General features: G+C 37.7%; 2 protein-coding genes across 23 annotated transcripts in view; one reads left to right on the top strand and one right to left on the bottom strand.

The window, feature by feature from the left end:
- LOC117568316 (heterogeneous nuclear ribonucleoprotein L) overlaps positions 1-17,498 on the bottom strand; it is a 131,016-nt gene that overhangs the window by 17,365 nt on the left and 96,153 nt on the right. For 9 of the 21 annotated variants that reach the window (XM_034248878.2, XM_034248885.2, XM_052005955.1 and 6 more), the window contains one exon: positions 7,138-7,185. The exons of 10 other annotated variants lie outside the window; for them this stretch is intronic. In XM_034248878.2, coding sequence (XP_034104769.1) covers positions 7,138-7,185 — 48 coding nt within the window. Of the gene's footprint in view, positions 1-7,137; positions 7,186-7,592; positions 8,121-17,498 lie in introns of those variants that run through there. 2 more of the 21 variants (XM_034248894.2, XM_034248891.2) reach the window with 2 other exon arrangements.
- Positions 13,260-14,373, top strand: LOC117568319 (uncharacterized). 2 transcript variants are annotated; one of them, XM_052005959.1, is made up of 3 exons: positions 13,260-13,415; positions 13,520-13,655; positions 13,717-14,373. In XM_052005959.1, exons 2-3 carry the CDS (start codon positions 13,653-13,655, stop codon positions 14,191-14,193), a joined length of 480 nt encoding a protein of 159 aa, XP_051861919.1. In that variant the 5' UTR covers positions 13,260-13,415; positions 13,520-13,652; the 3' UTR covers positions 14,194-14,373. The 2 variants fall into 2 exon arrangements, with proteins under 2 accessions (XP_051861919.1, XP_051861920.1); XM_052005960.1 differs by having other exon boundaries at positions 13,308-13,415; positions 13,487-13,655.

Below are 17,498 nucleotides of genomic sequence, written 5' to 3'. Positions count from 1 at the left end.
CAACAGCTACCACATTGTGTAATCTACCCCGTTAACCGTTACTTGCGCAACCCCCATTCTCCCTCTCCACGCTCTCCTCCCCCTGCTCCACACACTGCTGTTGTCGCTTAGGTGTGCATTTTACTTTCGCTGTTCAATGATTTTCAATTTGTCAGAGTCAACTTTGCTGCTGCAACTCGCTGCGCAACTGTACCAAGAGTCATCATCATCATCCCCCTCCCCTTCCCTCCTCACACTCCTCCAGTGTTTGCTGCGCTTCCTGTAGCATTGTCAACCAGCTTGTTTATCTGACTAAAATGCATTGCAGCCACGCCCAACGCCCACGCCCACACTACGAGCTCACTTCTCTGCCATGTGACATTAATTTTGCAGCCATCCTCCCCTTGTGCTCCCACCTTCTCCTCCCCCTTTTACTCCCTGTATTTCCCCCAGTTTGTGCACGTCTTGCATAAACATTTCCATAAGCAGCTTCCAAATTGAATTTGTTTTCATAAGCCAAAACTATTATGTGACAGCAAAGAGTTGACTGCGTTGTTTGTGTGTGTGTGTGCGTCATACGATAGCAGCCAAGCGGCAGGATTTTATAAAAAATATTCGCTTTTGTATGTGTGGATAGCTAAACTGATGGACTATATATGTGTCTGTGTGTGTATTAGCTGATTATGTGACAATGAGCTTGATTGGTTTTTAATGTTGTCGATGCCAAAGCAGCAGAGCAACAAACATTTACAATAAACTTTTCGGCAACGCATAAAATTTGCGAATAAAGCAAAACTGATTTGCTTTGGGGAATAGCAAAACATTTTAGATACAGCTTGTGTGTCGAGATACAACTTAGGATATGACTATTGAATATATACACAATATTATTAGCATTAATTTAGGAATATTTTAGGACAGAGGAAGCATAATTTCCGATCAATTTGAAATTCAATGCAATACTAAATATTTGTTAAAATTCGATAAATAAATATTTTTATTTTTGTACTTTTCTATTAAGCATTTAAATGTTGTATTTAATATGCAAATATATATTCACAATTTTTTCAAATATGCAAATAAATGGAATTTTGGAATTTTTAAAACAGCAGAAAGAAATATTTTCTATTCAGCGAAATATTTTGCTATAATACTTATTATATACATTTAAATGCGACTAATTGACTAATTTTTTATATGCACTGCGCTTTATTATATACAGCATTTATATACAGAACTAAGTTAATAATAATAATAATTCTTTCCGCTTCTAAAATCTACATTTATGTATATTTCAAATCTATTCAAGACAAATGCAAAATGCGCGACAATAAGAAGGAAAAGGAGTAAGAAAAAAGAGCGCAAAGAAATGCGAAATGCGAATGCTTATCAAAATGAAATTACGACACACAAGAAGCAGGCAATGAGCCAATTTATATGCGACACGCGACCAGAGAAACCGAACCCCAATTCCAAGTATTTCAACATCACTTCACTCCTCATTCCCCCTTAGTAGAAATTAGCCCACGCAGAGAATGAGGCAAAAAGGATTTGCGAGTGAACTTCCACAATTTTTGTTGCTATCATTTCGTTGCATGGTTTAACAAGCCACTTCGCCAGTTGGTGGCGAAATAAATTTACGTTTAATACTCATGAGCTTAATTACATTTACGGCGGATTTGAATAACATAAACTCGTGTAATTGTTGCAGGGAATTCGCATAGAGATAGAATAGCATAATTAGAAGCGTAAAATGCCATTTAAGTTGCTTTTTGTTTGGTTTTGTGTTAACAGAGAACTGCCAAAGGCCAAAAACACACACACACACACATTCTCTTCTATAGTTCTGAGAAGTGTGTGTGCACAGCAAATTGACACTGCGTTTGGCTTGTCTGCCATTCTCTTGGCCTGGTCTAATTATCGCATTGGTAAACATTTTGCAAGCTATGGTCAACGTTGCTGCGCTTTAATGGCATGCAAACACACACATCTGCAATCAGTGTTCTCCCTCTCTTTGCCTCCCGCTCTCCCTCTAGCATATTTGTGTCGTCAAAGACTTTCCAATTTTGTCTATCAACAATCTGCCCATTGCCATCACGAGTTCCTTTTCGCATTTCACTTCAATTTCTGACTACTTTTGTAGATATATTCCCTTCCCCCCGTTTCTTTCCCATCCAAGCTGCTTCACACATCTAATACCTATCGAAATCGAGTTGCCAAAAAGAAAAGCAAAGCGAAGGGAATGCCAATAGACCAAAGTACCGACGATGCGATAGATAGTTCGATGATAACATGGCGTGTTTGTTTGTCCCACTAAAAACTACCCTAGACCACACTCTTTACTCTCCACTCTCTCTACTCTCTCCACCCTCTAAGCTTGCGGTTTGATGTATTGTCATTGCGGCCAGCTTGCTTTCCTTCACCTTCACCTTCACCCCACTTCCTTCCATTTTCATTTGTTGGTTTAGTAAGTATTCCAAGCTTATGACATTTTTCGCAACTTAATGGCCATCATTTGTGTTGCTCCTAATCAAATACAGTGAGCACTCGACATGACTTTGCTTACTGCAAATGTTGCACTTGGCGAGTGCCCACTGTAAATGGGGGGCACAAATATTGTTTTATTTATTAAACAAATTGCGCAGCAACGAGTCGAGTGGGCGACAATTTGCTCTGGTTGCTTAGGGCCTCGTTTCGAATTGATTAAGTTGCCAGTTTGGTTCCATTCGTTTTTTACTAGTTTTTTTTTGTTGTTGTTCTCTTTTTGTGTTCGCTACTGTTGCTGATAACTACTGTTTGAGGGAGGGTGGAAAAAAGCGAAAATCGATAATGCCTTTTGGCATTAGCGTGCTCGTTGCTGCTGTTTCTGTTGCTGCACAAGCGATGGCCAAAATTGATGGACAATTTTGATATTGTAATTTATAAGCGAGCGCAATCTGCAACAGGGGCAAAAGCAGCAGTAACAGCGTTGCAAGTGGCAACTTTTGTAAAATGCCAAACGCATTAGTTAAATGCAAAATTAATTACTTTATGTAAGAAAAAAAGAATGTGGAAAACATTTTTTATGAATAGGCAAAAATGTTGTTGAAAACTTGCTACAGTTTTTCTCTCCTTAGGCCAGCTGCGAAAATTAATTACAAATTATTAGAAGTAGCAAACAGCAACAGCAACAGCAACTGCCACAACAGCAGCAGAGGCAGCAGCAACGCGGCTGTCAGAATAAATTAGGCAAATGTGACCATAGACAGGCAGCTGGTTGCTTGATATGGAGCAGAGAGAGGGAGCTGAAGAGTGGGAGTAGCGGGTGGCCTTAGTACTTTGCCTCATAAAAATATGTAATGGAACATTAAAGAAAATCATCAGCAACATTTAGCAGCAGTCTAGGCAAATTATGCGTGGATGCCAGAGGGGACCAAAGGAGGGGGGAAATGAAGAGAAAAGGAAGCATTGCATAGTGGATCACTTGGCCTGGCTACATGTGGTCAATTACTTCTGTGTGTGTGGGTGTGGCAAGAAGAAGAATGGAGTGAACTGTAACTGTTTGTTGATTATGCGCAACGTTTATTCCATGATTTGCATGCAAATGATGGCAAATATTAGAGAAAAGTGAAAGTAAAGGGACTACAAAAAATTGAAAAGAAGAATAATGAAATTATAATTTCTTTCAGCGAGCATGTTCAACGCAAAGAAATAATTCAACTTTACGGGAAATGAAAATAACCGACAGGTTTAACTGACATTCACTAAAAAGCAATTCTAAATCATAAATGAATCAAAAATATAAATTTAAATTGAATTTATACGTAAAATGTAGAATTATTTCCAAAGTAAGAAAAGCAATTACATCGTATTTAGAAAACAATTCCAAAGTCACTTGGACACTTTTAGTGCGAAAGAGAGAGAGATTATGTCGTGTTATAACCTAAGGTAATATTTGTCGCATCTTTCTTGTAACCTCTGATTTGATGCTGATGAATTGCGTTTGGCATTGTTTAGAGTTTGAAAACTTGAAAGTAGCTAGCATCATAATATAGACGTGATATTATCCCATAGTCTGTGCTGCTGCTGTGACGAGTAGTCATCAATCACGTGCATTTGATTGAAGATAATCGACGCAATATTGCGTGCCGTGAGAGAGAGTTGCACGCCTCCTTCCCTCTCCCCATGAAAAACCACTTGAACATTTTTGGTTCAATAGTTTCATTCTTGGTTCAGAGGGTGGTGCGTTTTGCCCATTAGAGCTCGTTAAGAGTGGAGACGGAGGCGGAGGCTGGCAGTCAGAAAGTTGGTTCGACAGCGCGACATTTTTCTTGTTCGACACGCCATCTAGCGACAGGCAGCGGCAACAAGCGGAGGCAGCGGCCGAAGCAGCATCATCATCAGCTGGATGCGTGCAGCTCTTCGTCCATGTGCTGCTTCTTGTTGACAAGAGTTTGATTGATCGCTTTTGATTGATTGATGTTTCGACCAAGCGAACGCGTCACGCCCACACGCCGCCCTTCTCTCAGGCCTACAACAACACCAATAGCAACAGCTTTAAAATCATTTGCGAATGGCAACTTTTATTGTTTCCCCAACATGGATTTAATTATGCGCCTGTCGCAACACATTTTCGCATCCCTTCTCTACAAACTAGAGTGTGTGTGTGTATGTGTGGGTGTTTCCTCCCTCCTTCCCTCGCCATACTTTTTTCAATCGGTCGCTGGCTTAATCCTGAGGCCATTCAAGCGACCGCAACACGACACAATTTGTCATTTTCAATTTATTGAATTACCATAAAATGCAAGCGACACGATTTATATTTATGTTGGGGGCCTCTCTACAACTGTGGTTATCCGAAATTGTTCTTTTTGTTGTTGTGTATTTCACTATGAATTAATTTATTGTGAGAGTTTTTGTTTGCCGCCGCCAGCAGCAGCCAAATGATTTACGAGCGACAGTTTCCACTGCGAAGGATTGCTCAAAAATTTGTTGATTCTTATTTATTTTTTTCGGCACAAGGTAAGCAGCGCACAGTGGGGAGTCCGCTACTTAAAGATGAAATTCATTCACTTAATTTTAGTTGAATTTGTTCAGGTATGTGAAAATGCAATTTGAAAATTAAATAATTGCATGGTATTTGCATTCCTTGCTTTTCATTTACACAAATTAATAAAGCCCACTTCACACGTACTTCAACTATTTACAAAGCAAATTTCAAGTTCTCCCCACAATCCAAAAAAAGTTAATTCAATTAATTACAGTTGCGCCTGGATGTAATAAACTAAACGCAGAAGCAAAAAAAAAAAAAAAACTCTCCGCATTACGTAAACAAATATCAAGAGAAACAGCAGGGGAAAATATAATGAAAATAAGTAGAAGAAAAACATGTATGTATGTAGGCGCACATATGTGAGAGAAAAGTGGACATACGCTGCCAATCAGGAAAAGTAAGCCACAATCAACAAAAACAGAGGGCAAATACCAGCCGAGAGTGGGCGGGTAGGTGTGAGGAGGGAGAAGGGAGGAGGGTCGGCAAACAACTTCACACCTACAAAAACTGAAATTAAGCAACCAAAGTCGCACAAAAACACACATATAAATGCATATGTATGTGTATCAGTTTTTTTTCTTGCTGTTTGGCCAACAGCTGTGCACAGCAGCAAGCGAAAGATAAACAAACAGAACTGAACTTTGCCTTTTTGGCTACCACTGATAACCCCTGACAAAAATATGCTCCCTCAGCAAATAAAGTCGCGCGTTTAATTTACACGTGTGTGTATGTGTGTGAAGAGGGGAGCTGATGGGGGTCCAAAAAATGCTGGCGCTTTTAATGAACATGCACATAAATCTTGAGTGGTTTTCATGTTGATCCCTTGGAAAAGCCATCAACATCTTTTGAGTAAAAATCTTCACACGGCAGCCATAAATTTGACAAAAAAAAAAAAATACCGAGCAAAAAAAAAGAATGTGACCCACCCCCTTGAATAATAGCCCATTGGTATTTTTATGTATTTTTAAGTGTTTTTGCCGTCTCATTTTATTCTGCCATCTCTCGCCACCTGCGACATTTGCTTTCGGGGGGCAGCCAGCCAATGTGGGCGTGGCCAATGCTCGCAATTGGTTAGTCGAAAGCAACACACAAAATCGTTTATACAAAAATAAATCCGAGAGAAGAACTAAAGAGAGCAAGAATCGTGCAAGTTCTCTTCGCTCTTCAGCACATTCGATTTTAGTCTTTGTATACATAAAACGTAATTTTCTCAAGTTTAGCAATTAAAATTAATTTATTTGCCAATTATTGTGATTCAAAAACATTTATTTTAATTACAGACAACGCGTGTGTTTGTGTGTGTCTGAGAGCACATAATTATTTAAATGGCCATTTAATATTTTTATGACATTCTCGAATGAGTTGGGCGTTAAATTTTGTTGCGGCCTATTAAGAAAATGGCTGCAATTTGTTAGCCACACAAAATAATGCGAAATGTTGCGTAGAAAATTGTCACAATTGAAAATTCTCTGAAAATTCAAGAGTTCCTATTTGCTTGTTTGGCAATATCTGTTGCATTTTGGTCAAAGGAAGATACGTCAATAACTATAATGCTAAAATTCTAGTGCCAAAGAGCACGTGCTGAAGTGCAGAAGATTTTCCAAAAATACTCAAACCCATTCAACGGTATTTTTCCCCATGAAAATTGCGGGTGTATTGAAAATTATGCAAATTGCAAAAAGGGCAACCGAAGACGAACAAATAAAAATTGATAGCGTCATCAGCATTATAATGGAGACGATGGCAAAGCAAAATGCAATTGAAAATTCATAAATGTACGATAATAGGAAAAAGAAGAAAAAGTACAAAATAAAAATAAAAATAAAAAGAAAGAAAATTGCAATTTGCAACTAGAGGGAGACGGATATGAATTTAATAAATTGCGAAACGCAATTATTCATTGCTTTTGATCTCCATTCAGTATTTGTTTTATTTACATTTTCTCTAAACAATTGCATTGGAACGTCACTCGATTTATAGCAATTGTTGGCCTTAAAATGAATGAAGTGTAATAGTAGTAGTGTAGTGTGTATTGTATTTGTGTTTTGTATGTAGGTGTGTTGTGTATTGGGTGCATTATGTGTGTTTATTGAATATATTGTGAATTTAGTTTCAAATGTACTTACGGCTCTCAAGCACAACAACATTTTCGGGTATAGAAAACAGCGACTTACCTGAAAATATAAAAGAAAATGGAGAAAAATGTGTGGTTTAGTTATATTGTTCAATAGTTGAAATACTTGGGAAATATATATAAATACATATTGAAAATATTTATATATATTTTGTATAGAAACCATTCAAACAGTGAGTGAGTAGTACAATTCAATTTGGATAGCTATTCAATGTGTTTAGCGACAAATGTTGTGTTGGATAATAGGTAAAGATGAGAACTTAAAAATACATGCCGTGTTTTACAACACTGCACAAATTACGGTAAATAGTGACTGCACCAAATGCTGTGTTTTACAACACATCATAAAATACTGCATTTTGCAACACTGAACAAATAATGTGTCAAGTCACCTCACACACACACGTACAACTATTTTTCTGCTTTGTCACGTTTTGCGCCGCTTACCATTATGTTGATAGCCAGCTGGACTATAACCAGTTGGCATCGGTTGGCGCTTGCGATAGCCATTGGGGTTGTCCGATGGGCCACCCAAGCCCATCAGATGGCCACCAGGTGTGGCGCTGCCCATTAACAGACCTGCCGCCTGTGCCTGACTCTGCATGTAATTGTAATTCTTATTGCCGGCAAAGCGACGCACGGGTTGCGGCAAGCAATTCAGCAATGGCGGCGTCGCCGGCGGTTGTTGCGGTGGCGGTGGCACCGACGATTGTTGCATTAGCGTCGACTGCGATTGCTGCGGTGGTTGCCACAAATACGCGCCCGTTATGTTGCCCTTTAAGTTATCCATAGACCGTGTCACAAGAAATGCTCTTCACTATATTGCTTCGTATCTTGTTGTTTTAGCACTTTCTTCAACACACTCACGCACGAAATTCGCAAACAACTTTAAAACAGTTTTCAAAATAAATGATTTGCTTTTTTCGCTAAAGTTTTTTTTTTTTTAAGCAACACTTTTCAGTAAGCCGACTCAATGTTGAATGATTTTCATCGACGTTGTTTTTATTTAGGTCTCAAATTCACAGAGTCTACTCGGATCCAATTAAATAAACTTTCAATTAATTTCACTCGAAGTGACATGTGCAACGTCACAATACAGACTGAGGTGTGGTCAGATTTTAATCAAACATATCGATAATCAATTCGATAAGAATCGATGAAGAAATTAAATATTTCGATTCTTGGGATTTTCAGTATACTAACTTTCTTTTTTTAGGCATATATTGAAAAGGACAACTTTGCGAGAATTCGTAGTTTGCTTTTTAGGTTTCGGGCGAAAAACAAACCAAGAACGAAAACTCTTAGCCAACTTCCGTTACAACTAATTTCGCAAGCTTTTTGCCTAAATACTAAGTATGAAATTTCAGTTGTCTTTGTTTTTCTCACACTTTTCCTGCTGCGCCGCATGCTATGTTTTTAGGGTTCGAGTTACGACGACTTCTTGAACAAAAGACACTTTGCCACAGAGCGCCGAGCAACGAAATATTGCACATGACAAAGCAAAGTTGCAGCAGGATGCTGCCAAAAAGGCTCCATGCCACATGCGTTGCGTGTTTGCCACCTTTTTAAAAGGGGGCGGGACTCATGGGCATGGAACAGCGCGCAGAGAGAATGACTCGACATGCTCAATGCATATGTGTCTGTCTGCGTGTGTGTGTGTATGTGTGTGTGTGTTGGATGTGGAGTGTGAGTGTGAGTGTGGAACGTGGCCATTGTGGCAAGTGCCAAAAATGCCATGCAAGTGACAACTGAGGGAAGGTGAAGTACAAGAGAGATGGCGATGGCACACAACACATTTGTAAAATGTGGCAAGAAAATTTGCACTGTCCAAGGAGCGCCAAAAAAAAAAAAAAAAAATGGTGAATGTGCAACAACAGCGACAAGAAGTAGAAGAACAACGATGGAAACTTTAACCGCAAATGCAAATGCAAAGTTTTGTTTTATTTGCACAATTTGTTTGCTGGAAATCAACAGCAGGTGACGCAGAAACATCAAAATTGCATTAAGTGCCAGAAGATTACAAGTTCCATAAACAAAGTACTAACAGCAACAGCAACAGCAACAACAACAACGAATACAGCCACGACATTAGCATCAACAATGGCGAAAAAATCTCTTTAATTGTATGCAAAATTAACACAATGAATGAAACAGGAGCAGACGGGGTCACACACAATAGAAAAGCACTTTAACCGTTTTTTTTTTTTATTTTGTGTGTTTCTTTTTTTGTTCATCTGTTGCAAGAAAATTGTTTTTACTTTACGTCGTTGACGTTGGCGAAGGCTTGCCATTAGGCTTTATGTTGAGTTTTGATTGTTGTTGTGGTTGTCTTCGTTATTTCAGAAAATGTATCACAGTAAATGTCATCAAGTTGAAATTTAAATTGAAAATGCCTTAAAGAGACAACAAATTAATTTATAAATATTTGTGTGTTATCTAAAACATAAAGCCTTGATTTAAATGTCGTTCAACTAAAGTTGACACTGATTTAATTTATGCTGCTTAAGTTACACTTTTAACAAGCACAACTGTACTTTATTACACCCACACACACACATAAGTTACGCACAGAGATAGAGAGAGTGTTACAGCTTTCATGGTTAAATCACAAAATGGCCTGCCTAATGAGAACTGAAATGCATTTCATTAGACGACTAGAAGTGCCAGCGCACTTCAGCAACTTTAGTGAACCTCTTCAACTACACCCTCCTCCTTTTTCCCCTCTCACACACTTGACCCAGTTTCTGTGCAGCTCAAGGTGCGTTAATTGCTTGGCACCGGGTTGTTGCTGCTGCTGCTGCTGCTGCCAGAGTTGACAACAGTCAACGAGAGAAGAGGATGAGAAACTGTAACAGTATCTGTAACTAAGGCTGAGGTTGGGGTTGGGGTCACCCACTTGAAACGGAATTTGATGAATTAAATGAATATATAGGCTTAAGCTTAGATAGGTGGCAAGTCTGTGTCATAGATCACTTACAAGCCATTAAGCAGGCATTAGCGCATGTCTTATGAATGCATCTAATAGATACAAATACTCAGATATAAGATACAAGTAGTTTTTTCTTTTGGCATAACTATGTCACATTTGCGCAACTCAATCATTTGTGTGTTTTGTTGACAGAAATAGCAAACAAAAGAGGCAAAAATGCATAACTAAAGCCATTTTAATGAAGTGTATCTAATATAGAAATTAATTAAACATACAAAAGACAAAGAATTGCGCACACAACAAGAGAGAGCGAGCGGACAGCCGAAATGCGGTGTAAATTTCATGATACACATATTTGCCACATGCCACATGCCACCTGCCACATGGCCCAGTCACAGTCACAGTCACAGTTGCAGGGAGGTTTAGGGGGGTGATGGTTTGTCATTGCCTTCACAGGTGACAGCACAAGTTCAACACGTTGAGCGAAAACAGAAACTCAGCTGGTTGCTGTGTCTCCCACCTCTTTCTTTCTCCCCTCCTCTCTTGCTCTGCTCTCTGGCTGCTGTTTCATTCATTATGCTTATTAGATTTGCCTGTCAGCACTGCCAGAGACACGAGAAATAGAGAAACCTACACACACAGTTGCCACGAATGGACCCCATTGTTATTTTGGCATATTTATGGTCTACACACTGAGGAGTCATTATACTGCAGACAGACTAGACGCATCTTTCTTTAAATTAAATTACATTAAATTTTCATTGTGGTGCAGCACATTTTATGGCATCTGGTATTCTAAGAATGTTGTCTACATTTTAATTATATAAGTTTGTAAAATTCTCAAGGCTAACACACACGTCGCATGCCATAGCCAATAATATTCCAACAGTTGATAATTCAACTAGCTTAAATTTCGAAAAAAAAGAGTTTTCCCTATAAAATACACATATTTTATTTGGCTTTTCTTTTGTGCTGCATTTTATCAACATTGTTTCAACATTCACTTCCTTTTGTCCGGTTTGTCAGTGGCTCTAACGTGCGATTGGCAATTGCTCCGCATTTTTATGGCCAGCAGCAGCGGCATTTATGGCCAAGAGCTAGCAGTAACAGTATCATAGTAATAGCCACATCCACAGTCATATCCTCTAGTGTGTAAAGAGCTAGGGCAACTTTCGCTGCAACAATGTTTTCTCTTCCCCTCTCTCGCTTCCTTTCTCTCTCGTAGCTGGCTTCCTTTTCTCTATTATTTGGTGGCACAAACTTACGCATATTTCGATTTGCACTCTTTGCAAAAATATCCACAAATAAAAGTCATCGAGTTCCCCTCGCCGAGTGCCGACTGCTTACATAAGACACACGTTCGATAAAATGGGGGCTGTTTGTATTGTCGATGAGGGGAGGTAGGGGAGAGGAGGGAAGTATGTTGGTTACGTTGGCTTTGATGAGCATGGTTCAATGGCTCTATGGACAGTGCACATACCAAAATTGATTTCGATTTCAATCGCAAAGGAAGCAACAACAATAACAACAACAACAACAACAACAAGAGCAAACATGTTCAATTGGTGAAAACCACGTTTGGTTCGCTTGATTGTTGCTTTTATTTCCACAACGGACAACAAGATTGGAAAACTTGATTTTCAAGTTGCGGCACAAACGGAAAACGCATTTTAGACAGCAACAGCTCTGTCGCGACTTGAGTTTCCCAGATCTTTCCTCATCGCTGCTGTTGTTGTCGCTCTTGTTGTTGTTGTCATCCACTTTTGGTCGCATGTTGCTCTAATTGCATGACAAACTCTTGGCAACTTTCACACACTTTTTGGCATTATCTTTGGCCAACCAACAACTAAAGCCTGAACCAAACTGAACCTGAACCCCCCAGGCTGCCCCCCTCTTTCACTCTCTTCTCACTCTGTTGCCATCTCCTTTGGGCCATAACTGTCACATATCACTGTAGAAAAGTGAAAATCTTATGACCGGCTCAGACAACAGGAAATTGTTAAGCTACGTCAACTGGACGAAAGTCTTATGTAAGCACAGACGAAAGAAGAAAAACCTAAAGGAGAAGCAGAGTGAAAACTCTGGTTTAATTCTAATTGACAAGCAACATAATTGAATTTAAAAATTTAACAAGCGTAAAAAAAATGCAAATTTAAGAATATTTAAAGTGTCAAATTTTATTATATGGTATATTGCAAGTTCAAATACTGATTATTTTCATTTTCATTAATTTGCCGTAGCTCTCAAAACATGTCAGCAAATTTACAGCTTAATCCCTGGCGACAAATCGGGAAAATGAATTGATCATCGAGTACACACATTTAAATAAATTTGGACATTAATAATTTCGAATTATCTTGGCTGTCACTTTGAATGAGTATATTCATTACAGAAAACACACTCAAGGAAAGCGCATTTTATTCACGACAGCAATGAAAATGCACAAAATTGCACCACAAACTGTTCAAATGTCATAAACAAATGCTACAAAAATATTCAATGCACAACTATAAGTAGTATATACTTTATATAGATCAGTGCTAAGTATAAAAATGCTTGCATATTTTTGTTCTGCCAGCGGCGAGATCAAGTAAACAAATGTTCAAATAAACAAATAGTTATAGAGACAAAGAGACCGACCCCCATTGCATAATTTGCCAATTTTATTTGTGTGAACAATTTCATTGAAATTGCGAAGAATAACAAGTAGAAATTTCAGCAGCAAAGTGTTAATTGACTTGTAAATACCTTGTAAGCTATTTTAGGCCGTCAAAATCCGAAAATACTTGTTTTTCTAAACCGAAAAACATGCAACCCACTGAAAAGACTTTCAAAAAGAGTATTTTACCAATACCAACACTTATGAATGTGCTCGACTGTGAAATACCTGCTACGTATTTCAAATAAAAGCTAAGCGGTTAGGTATTTAAGCCAAAAGTTATATTTGGTATAACAATATACTTTCACATTTAACACATCTCAATATATATTTAGAAAATATACCAGATTGTCAACCAAATAAATTCTATAAAGACCTGAAAAGCTATGCCTAGCGGGTATGAAAATGCATTGCATATAACAATCAACAATTGAAATCTATCAAGCATTTGGATACGTGAAATTGCATTTGCTCCGCTAGATGACTAGCAACCAATCCTATCCAATCAAATTTGATACGTTTCGACCAGAACAGAGGCCGCATTCTCAGATAATTCTATTTTCATTTCTGCCAATACTATTTGCATGAAGTCCGCCGTTGCTTTTGGAGGCGCGTATTTTATTTATTTATTCAATTTTCCACGTTTATGGCACCAAGCACAATTCCAATTGAGATGAGAGAGGTAAGGTCAATGTCAGTGCAATATTTATTACCGTCTGCTCGTCTGAAAGAGTTTGGAAACACTTAAAGCAGATTGTTTGAGCTTTTTAATTCCACTTATTACAGATTGCCAACCCCAACTAATTTGAAAACTGTACCAAATAAAGTTTGTTGATGCATGCAACACATTCTAAATTGCAAATTGCGAACTAAGATCCGAGTTACTTAAGGAAACATTAAAACAAATTGATTAGAAATTATGGTAAGTGGGGGAACTATTATTTTGTCTAATCCAATACACAAATATTTGTTTATTTTTCAAGCAATTGTTATTCTTGGTACTGTTGTCTGTCATAAATTTAACGACTTACTGCACTGCAGGCGACGGCGATCTAGATGCTAATAAAAAGCCGCTGCTCGACAAGGAAGACATTCTACAATTGAGTGTTATAGCGGGTGCAGATCAGATAGTCAAAAATATAAAGATTCAAGATATTGACTCATCCATGTTGAAGGACTTGAGTGGAATAGTGATGAAGGAAATGCTGCATGGCGCTAAAGTTGTGGATTTGTTTGATAAGCTGCTCGTTTGGTGCTCGGTCAACGGTATAGGTAAATCAAAAACCGAAGAAGATCCGAAAAAACAGCGTGATAATTCAAAGCCAAATGCGAAAGGAAGTGAGCCAAGTTATCTTTGCCTGATTGAGAACGGATCTGAAAAGTGCTATGTTTATAATTACGACCCCGACGAAGACATCTCTGTAGAAGAGCATTCCTTAAAGGACAACAAAGAACTATAAGACAGCGAGCAAACAAATGCATTATTGACAACAGTTGCGAAAATATAAAATACAAATACAAAAAACTTCAAAAAAATCACAAAATAAAAATGTTTAAATCTCAGTTTAACTCTTAAACTGCAAAAGGTCAAATAGAATCCTATTAAAATCCAATTATATTGATCTAGTTAAAAATTTTAAGACTTCTCTAATGTGTTTAGTGTATTTATTTTTAGGATTCTCTTCTAAAATAGATCACAGAATAGTCTGATTATTGGAACCAGATTAAATTACTTTATCTATGCGATCAAAGAACTCGTACTGAATTTCCTAGATACATCAAAGCACATGTTCCATTAAGTGTCCATTTCACTGTGGACCATTTATCAAATGTGGGCAGCTAAAAAATAAATAGACCAAAAACAAGTTAAGAGTCAGCGCAACGCAGCTGCTTCTACTGCCAAGAAACAAGCAAAGTTGGCCACAAAAAAATAGCAGCAACGAACACATGCCACGTAGGCAAAAGCAAACCACACGTTTATCATAATAAAAGTTACTTAAAAATTGCACTGCGAATATCTTGGCGCACATAAATCAATGAATATGCCTGGCTGCTGCTGCTGTTGCTGCTGGGCTAAAAGCGCCCATAACGTGGCGTATGCGTGATTTATTTTTATGGTGAGCTTTGAAATGATGTGCAAAATGATTCTTAAACGCGACGACTACGTTCAAAAACTGACTAATTGCGTATTCGCCGTGTCTCATGCGGTTCGTCACAATTTTTGATTTTAATTAGCTGCCTTCGACACATTTATTTGAGTTGTACGCAGCTCTCGCAAATGAACAAACTCAAGTCCTGACAAACATTAACTTAATGCAGCTGAGGCAGTTGATGCTAGCTGCAGCTGTTGCCTCGCTTTCCGCTTGGGCTCAAAACACGATGAGCAAATTTATTGCTGCTCTGCGCCTGTAGGCAATCAAAAGATTGAAGCCAAGAAAGAGAAAAAAAGAAAAACCAACCTTTCGGTAAAGCACTTTCTAGAACTACGCTCTAAAAAAGGTTTTTTTTTTTCAACTTTCGTAAATTCTACTCAGATGAAAAGAAAGTGTAAGCAGCTTAAATATTTGTCAGGGAATTAAAACAATTTTAAATATGAAAATGACACCCTTAAGAGAAAAAACAGCATTTGAAAAAGTAATCATAGAATAATCTCACAAACTTCGCTTTCATACGAATAATATCTATATCTGTGAAAAATTGTCGTAGTTTTTGCCAAACTTTGTCATTTAATTGCATCGTGTTCTCGGTGTGTTTATGAAATATTTGTGTGTCAGTTGCAGTTGCCACTGCAGCCTTTTTCTTTTGGTACATATGTGTCAGCGATTTTAATAAATGGTAGAGCGTGGTGCCAACTAAATTGAAATCTCTAGAGCATTTTGTGGCGCAGAGCACACAGTCGATGAGACGCAGTTGGAAATTTGCTATTTTTCATTTTAGTGAAGTGATGCAAATGGTTTTTGCCTTTTTAATTTGTTGATTGTCAGCAAATGCAGTAACACACACAGCTAGATAGAAGGTGAGTGTTTTTGCAATCAGAAATGGAAAAACCGAAGTGAGATTGCAATTTGAACGCTATTTTAGGGGCGTGTAATTGACTTTAGATATGGCCAGGTTAAGCAGGCAGACCAAATTTCCATCATTTAATAGGAAATGTGACAAAGAGAGACGAAATGGAAACAAAAATTGATCAGGAAGTAAGAAGTGTGAAGTGGGGAAGAAAAATTTAAATTTGTAATGCCTGTATTAATTAGGAGTATAAATAAGTAAATTGTATTATAAATTGCCTATTTAAAAATGTTTCACAGTAAGACACCTATCATTTAAAAAATGGTAAAACGGTACGGTATTTTTTTTTAAATATACCAAATAATATGCTATAAGAATATTTAAATATACCAAAGGTCATATTTGGTATATTAATAAAGTACTACATTGAAACTATACCATAGAGTGCTAAATATACCATATAAATAGTCATTTTTGCCCATACAAAAGTATTTCTTAAATAATTTGTACAATCCTGGAAACACAAAGGTATAAAACTTGTCTACAGTGCAATTGTCTGTAAGGAATAGTCATATTGTAATATTTATGGTGTGCTTCAACTCCAAGCACTTCTCTGTTATGCTTATAACTTTCGACATTTCTGCACAATGCTGGAAAATGTTCTTCATGCTTTTTGTTAGTATTTTTCAATTGTGCAATGATTAAAAACCATTTGATTTATTAAAAATCAATACTAGCAATTAAACTGCACATATTTCTTGATAGCTACACAAAAAGTACTTGAATATCGTTTCAAATTTGAAATTAAATAATGAATCTTACTTTCTGTATTTGTTTAGTTTTATTTATTAACTTCAACTACCAAGTCAAACATTTGTCTTTGCTAATAGCACTTATAACTCAAATCTCTCTGAGCTTATTGCTATAACTATTCCACTTTTTTCTCCCTGTGTACACATGTGAGTTTCATAAATAAAAGAATGTGAAATTCTAAGCTGCTGGCAAATTTGTGGCCCACATTGCAAATAAAAAGTACAAGAAAATAGGCAATGAAACCGAATCCAGAGCAGCGCAATGTACTTGCTTAAAATCTCATTATGTAAAGTAAAAATAATGGGAGGAGGAGGAGGAGGAGGAGGAGGAAGCGATGCCGCAATGAAAATGCCAGAGCAGAGTCTATACGATGTTAGAAACAAAGAACTGAAAATGATTACCACTTTTACTTGGCTTGCTGCAAATTGAATTGATTTTAATCTGCATACACACAGTGCAGAGCCTCCAGGAGAGAGAAGCTTCTGTTTTTTTTGCTTTCTTTCTTTTTTCCTGCCTTGTGCCAATAAAATTTGCATTTGAAATCGCTTTTCAAAACAGCAAAAAAACCAAAACGAAAAACTTGCACAGGCGCAACGCAGTATCTATTACACACGTGTTTGTCAGTGTGTGTGTGTGTGTTAGCCTGTGGGAGTGTCTTTTAGGGCGAATTAAATTCTGGCCAATAAAAAAGTTTAAAGCAAGCACGCCAGCAACTTTTATGCGTGTGCAGAAAACGATAAGAGACCCAGCGACATCACTAAGAGAAGGCGACACTGGAGTGGGTGTGTGTGCGTGTGTGTGTGTGTTGGTTGTGTGGATGTTACGCTTGAACGCAAATAAACTTAAAAGACATATGAAAATCAGTTTTTGAATATTGGCACAAGGCAAACAACTTTGCTGCCAGCTTTTAGACCTTCTCTTCCGCCTCACTCCACTTCACTCCACT

This window comes from Drosophila albomicans, chromosome 3, assembly GCF_009650485.2.
Source record: "Drosophila albomicans strain 15112-1751.03 chromosome 3, ASM965048v2, whole genome shotgun sequence".
Taxonomy (NCBI): domain Eukaryota; kingdom Metazoa; phylum Arthropoda; class Insecta; order Diptera; family Drosophilidae; genus Drosophila; species Drosophila albomicans.
The sequence above is the reverse complement of the archived record's forward strand: the minus strand, read 5'-3'. Positions and strand labels throughout refer to the sequence as shown.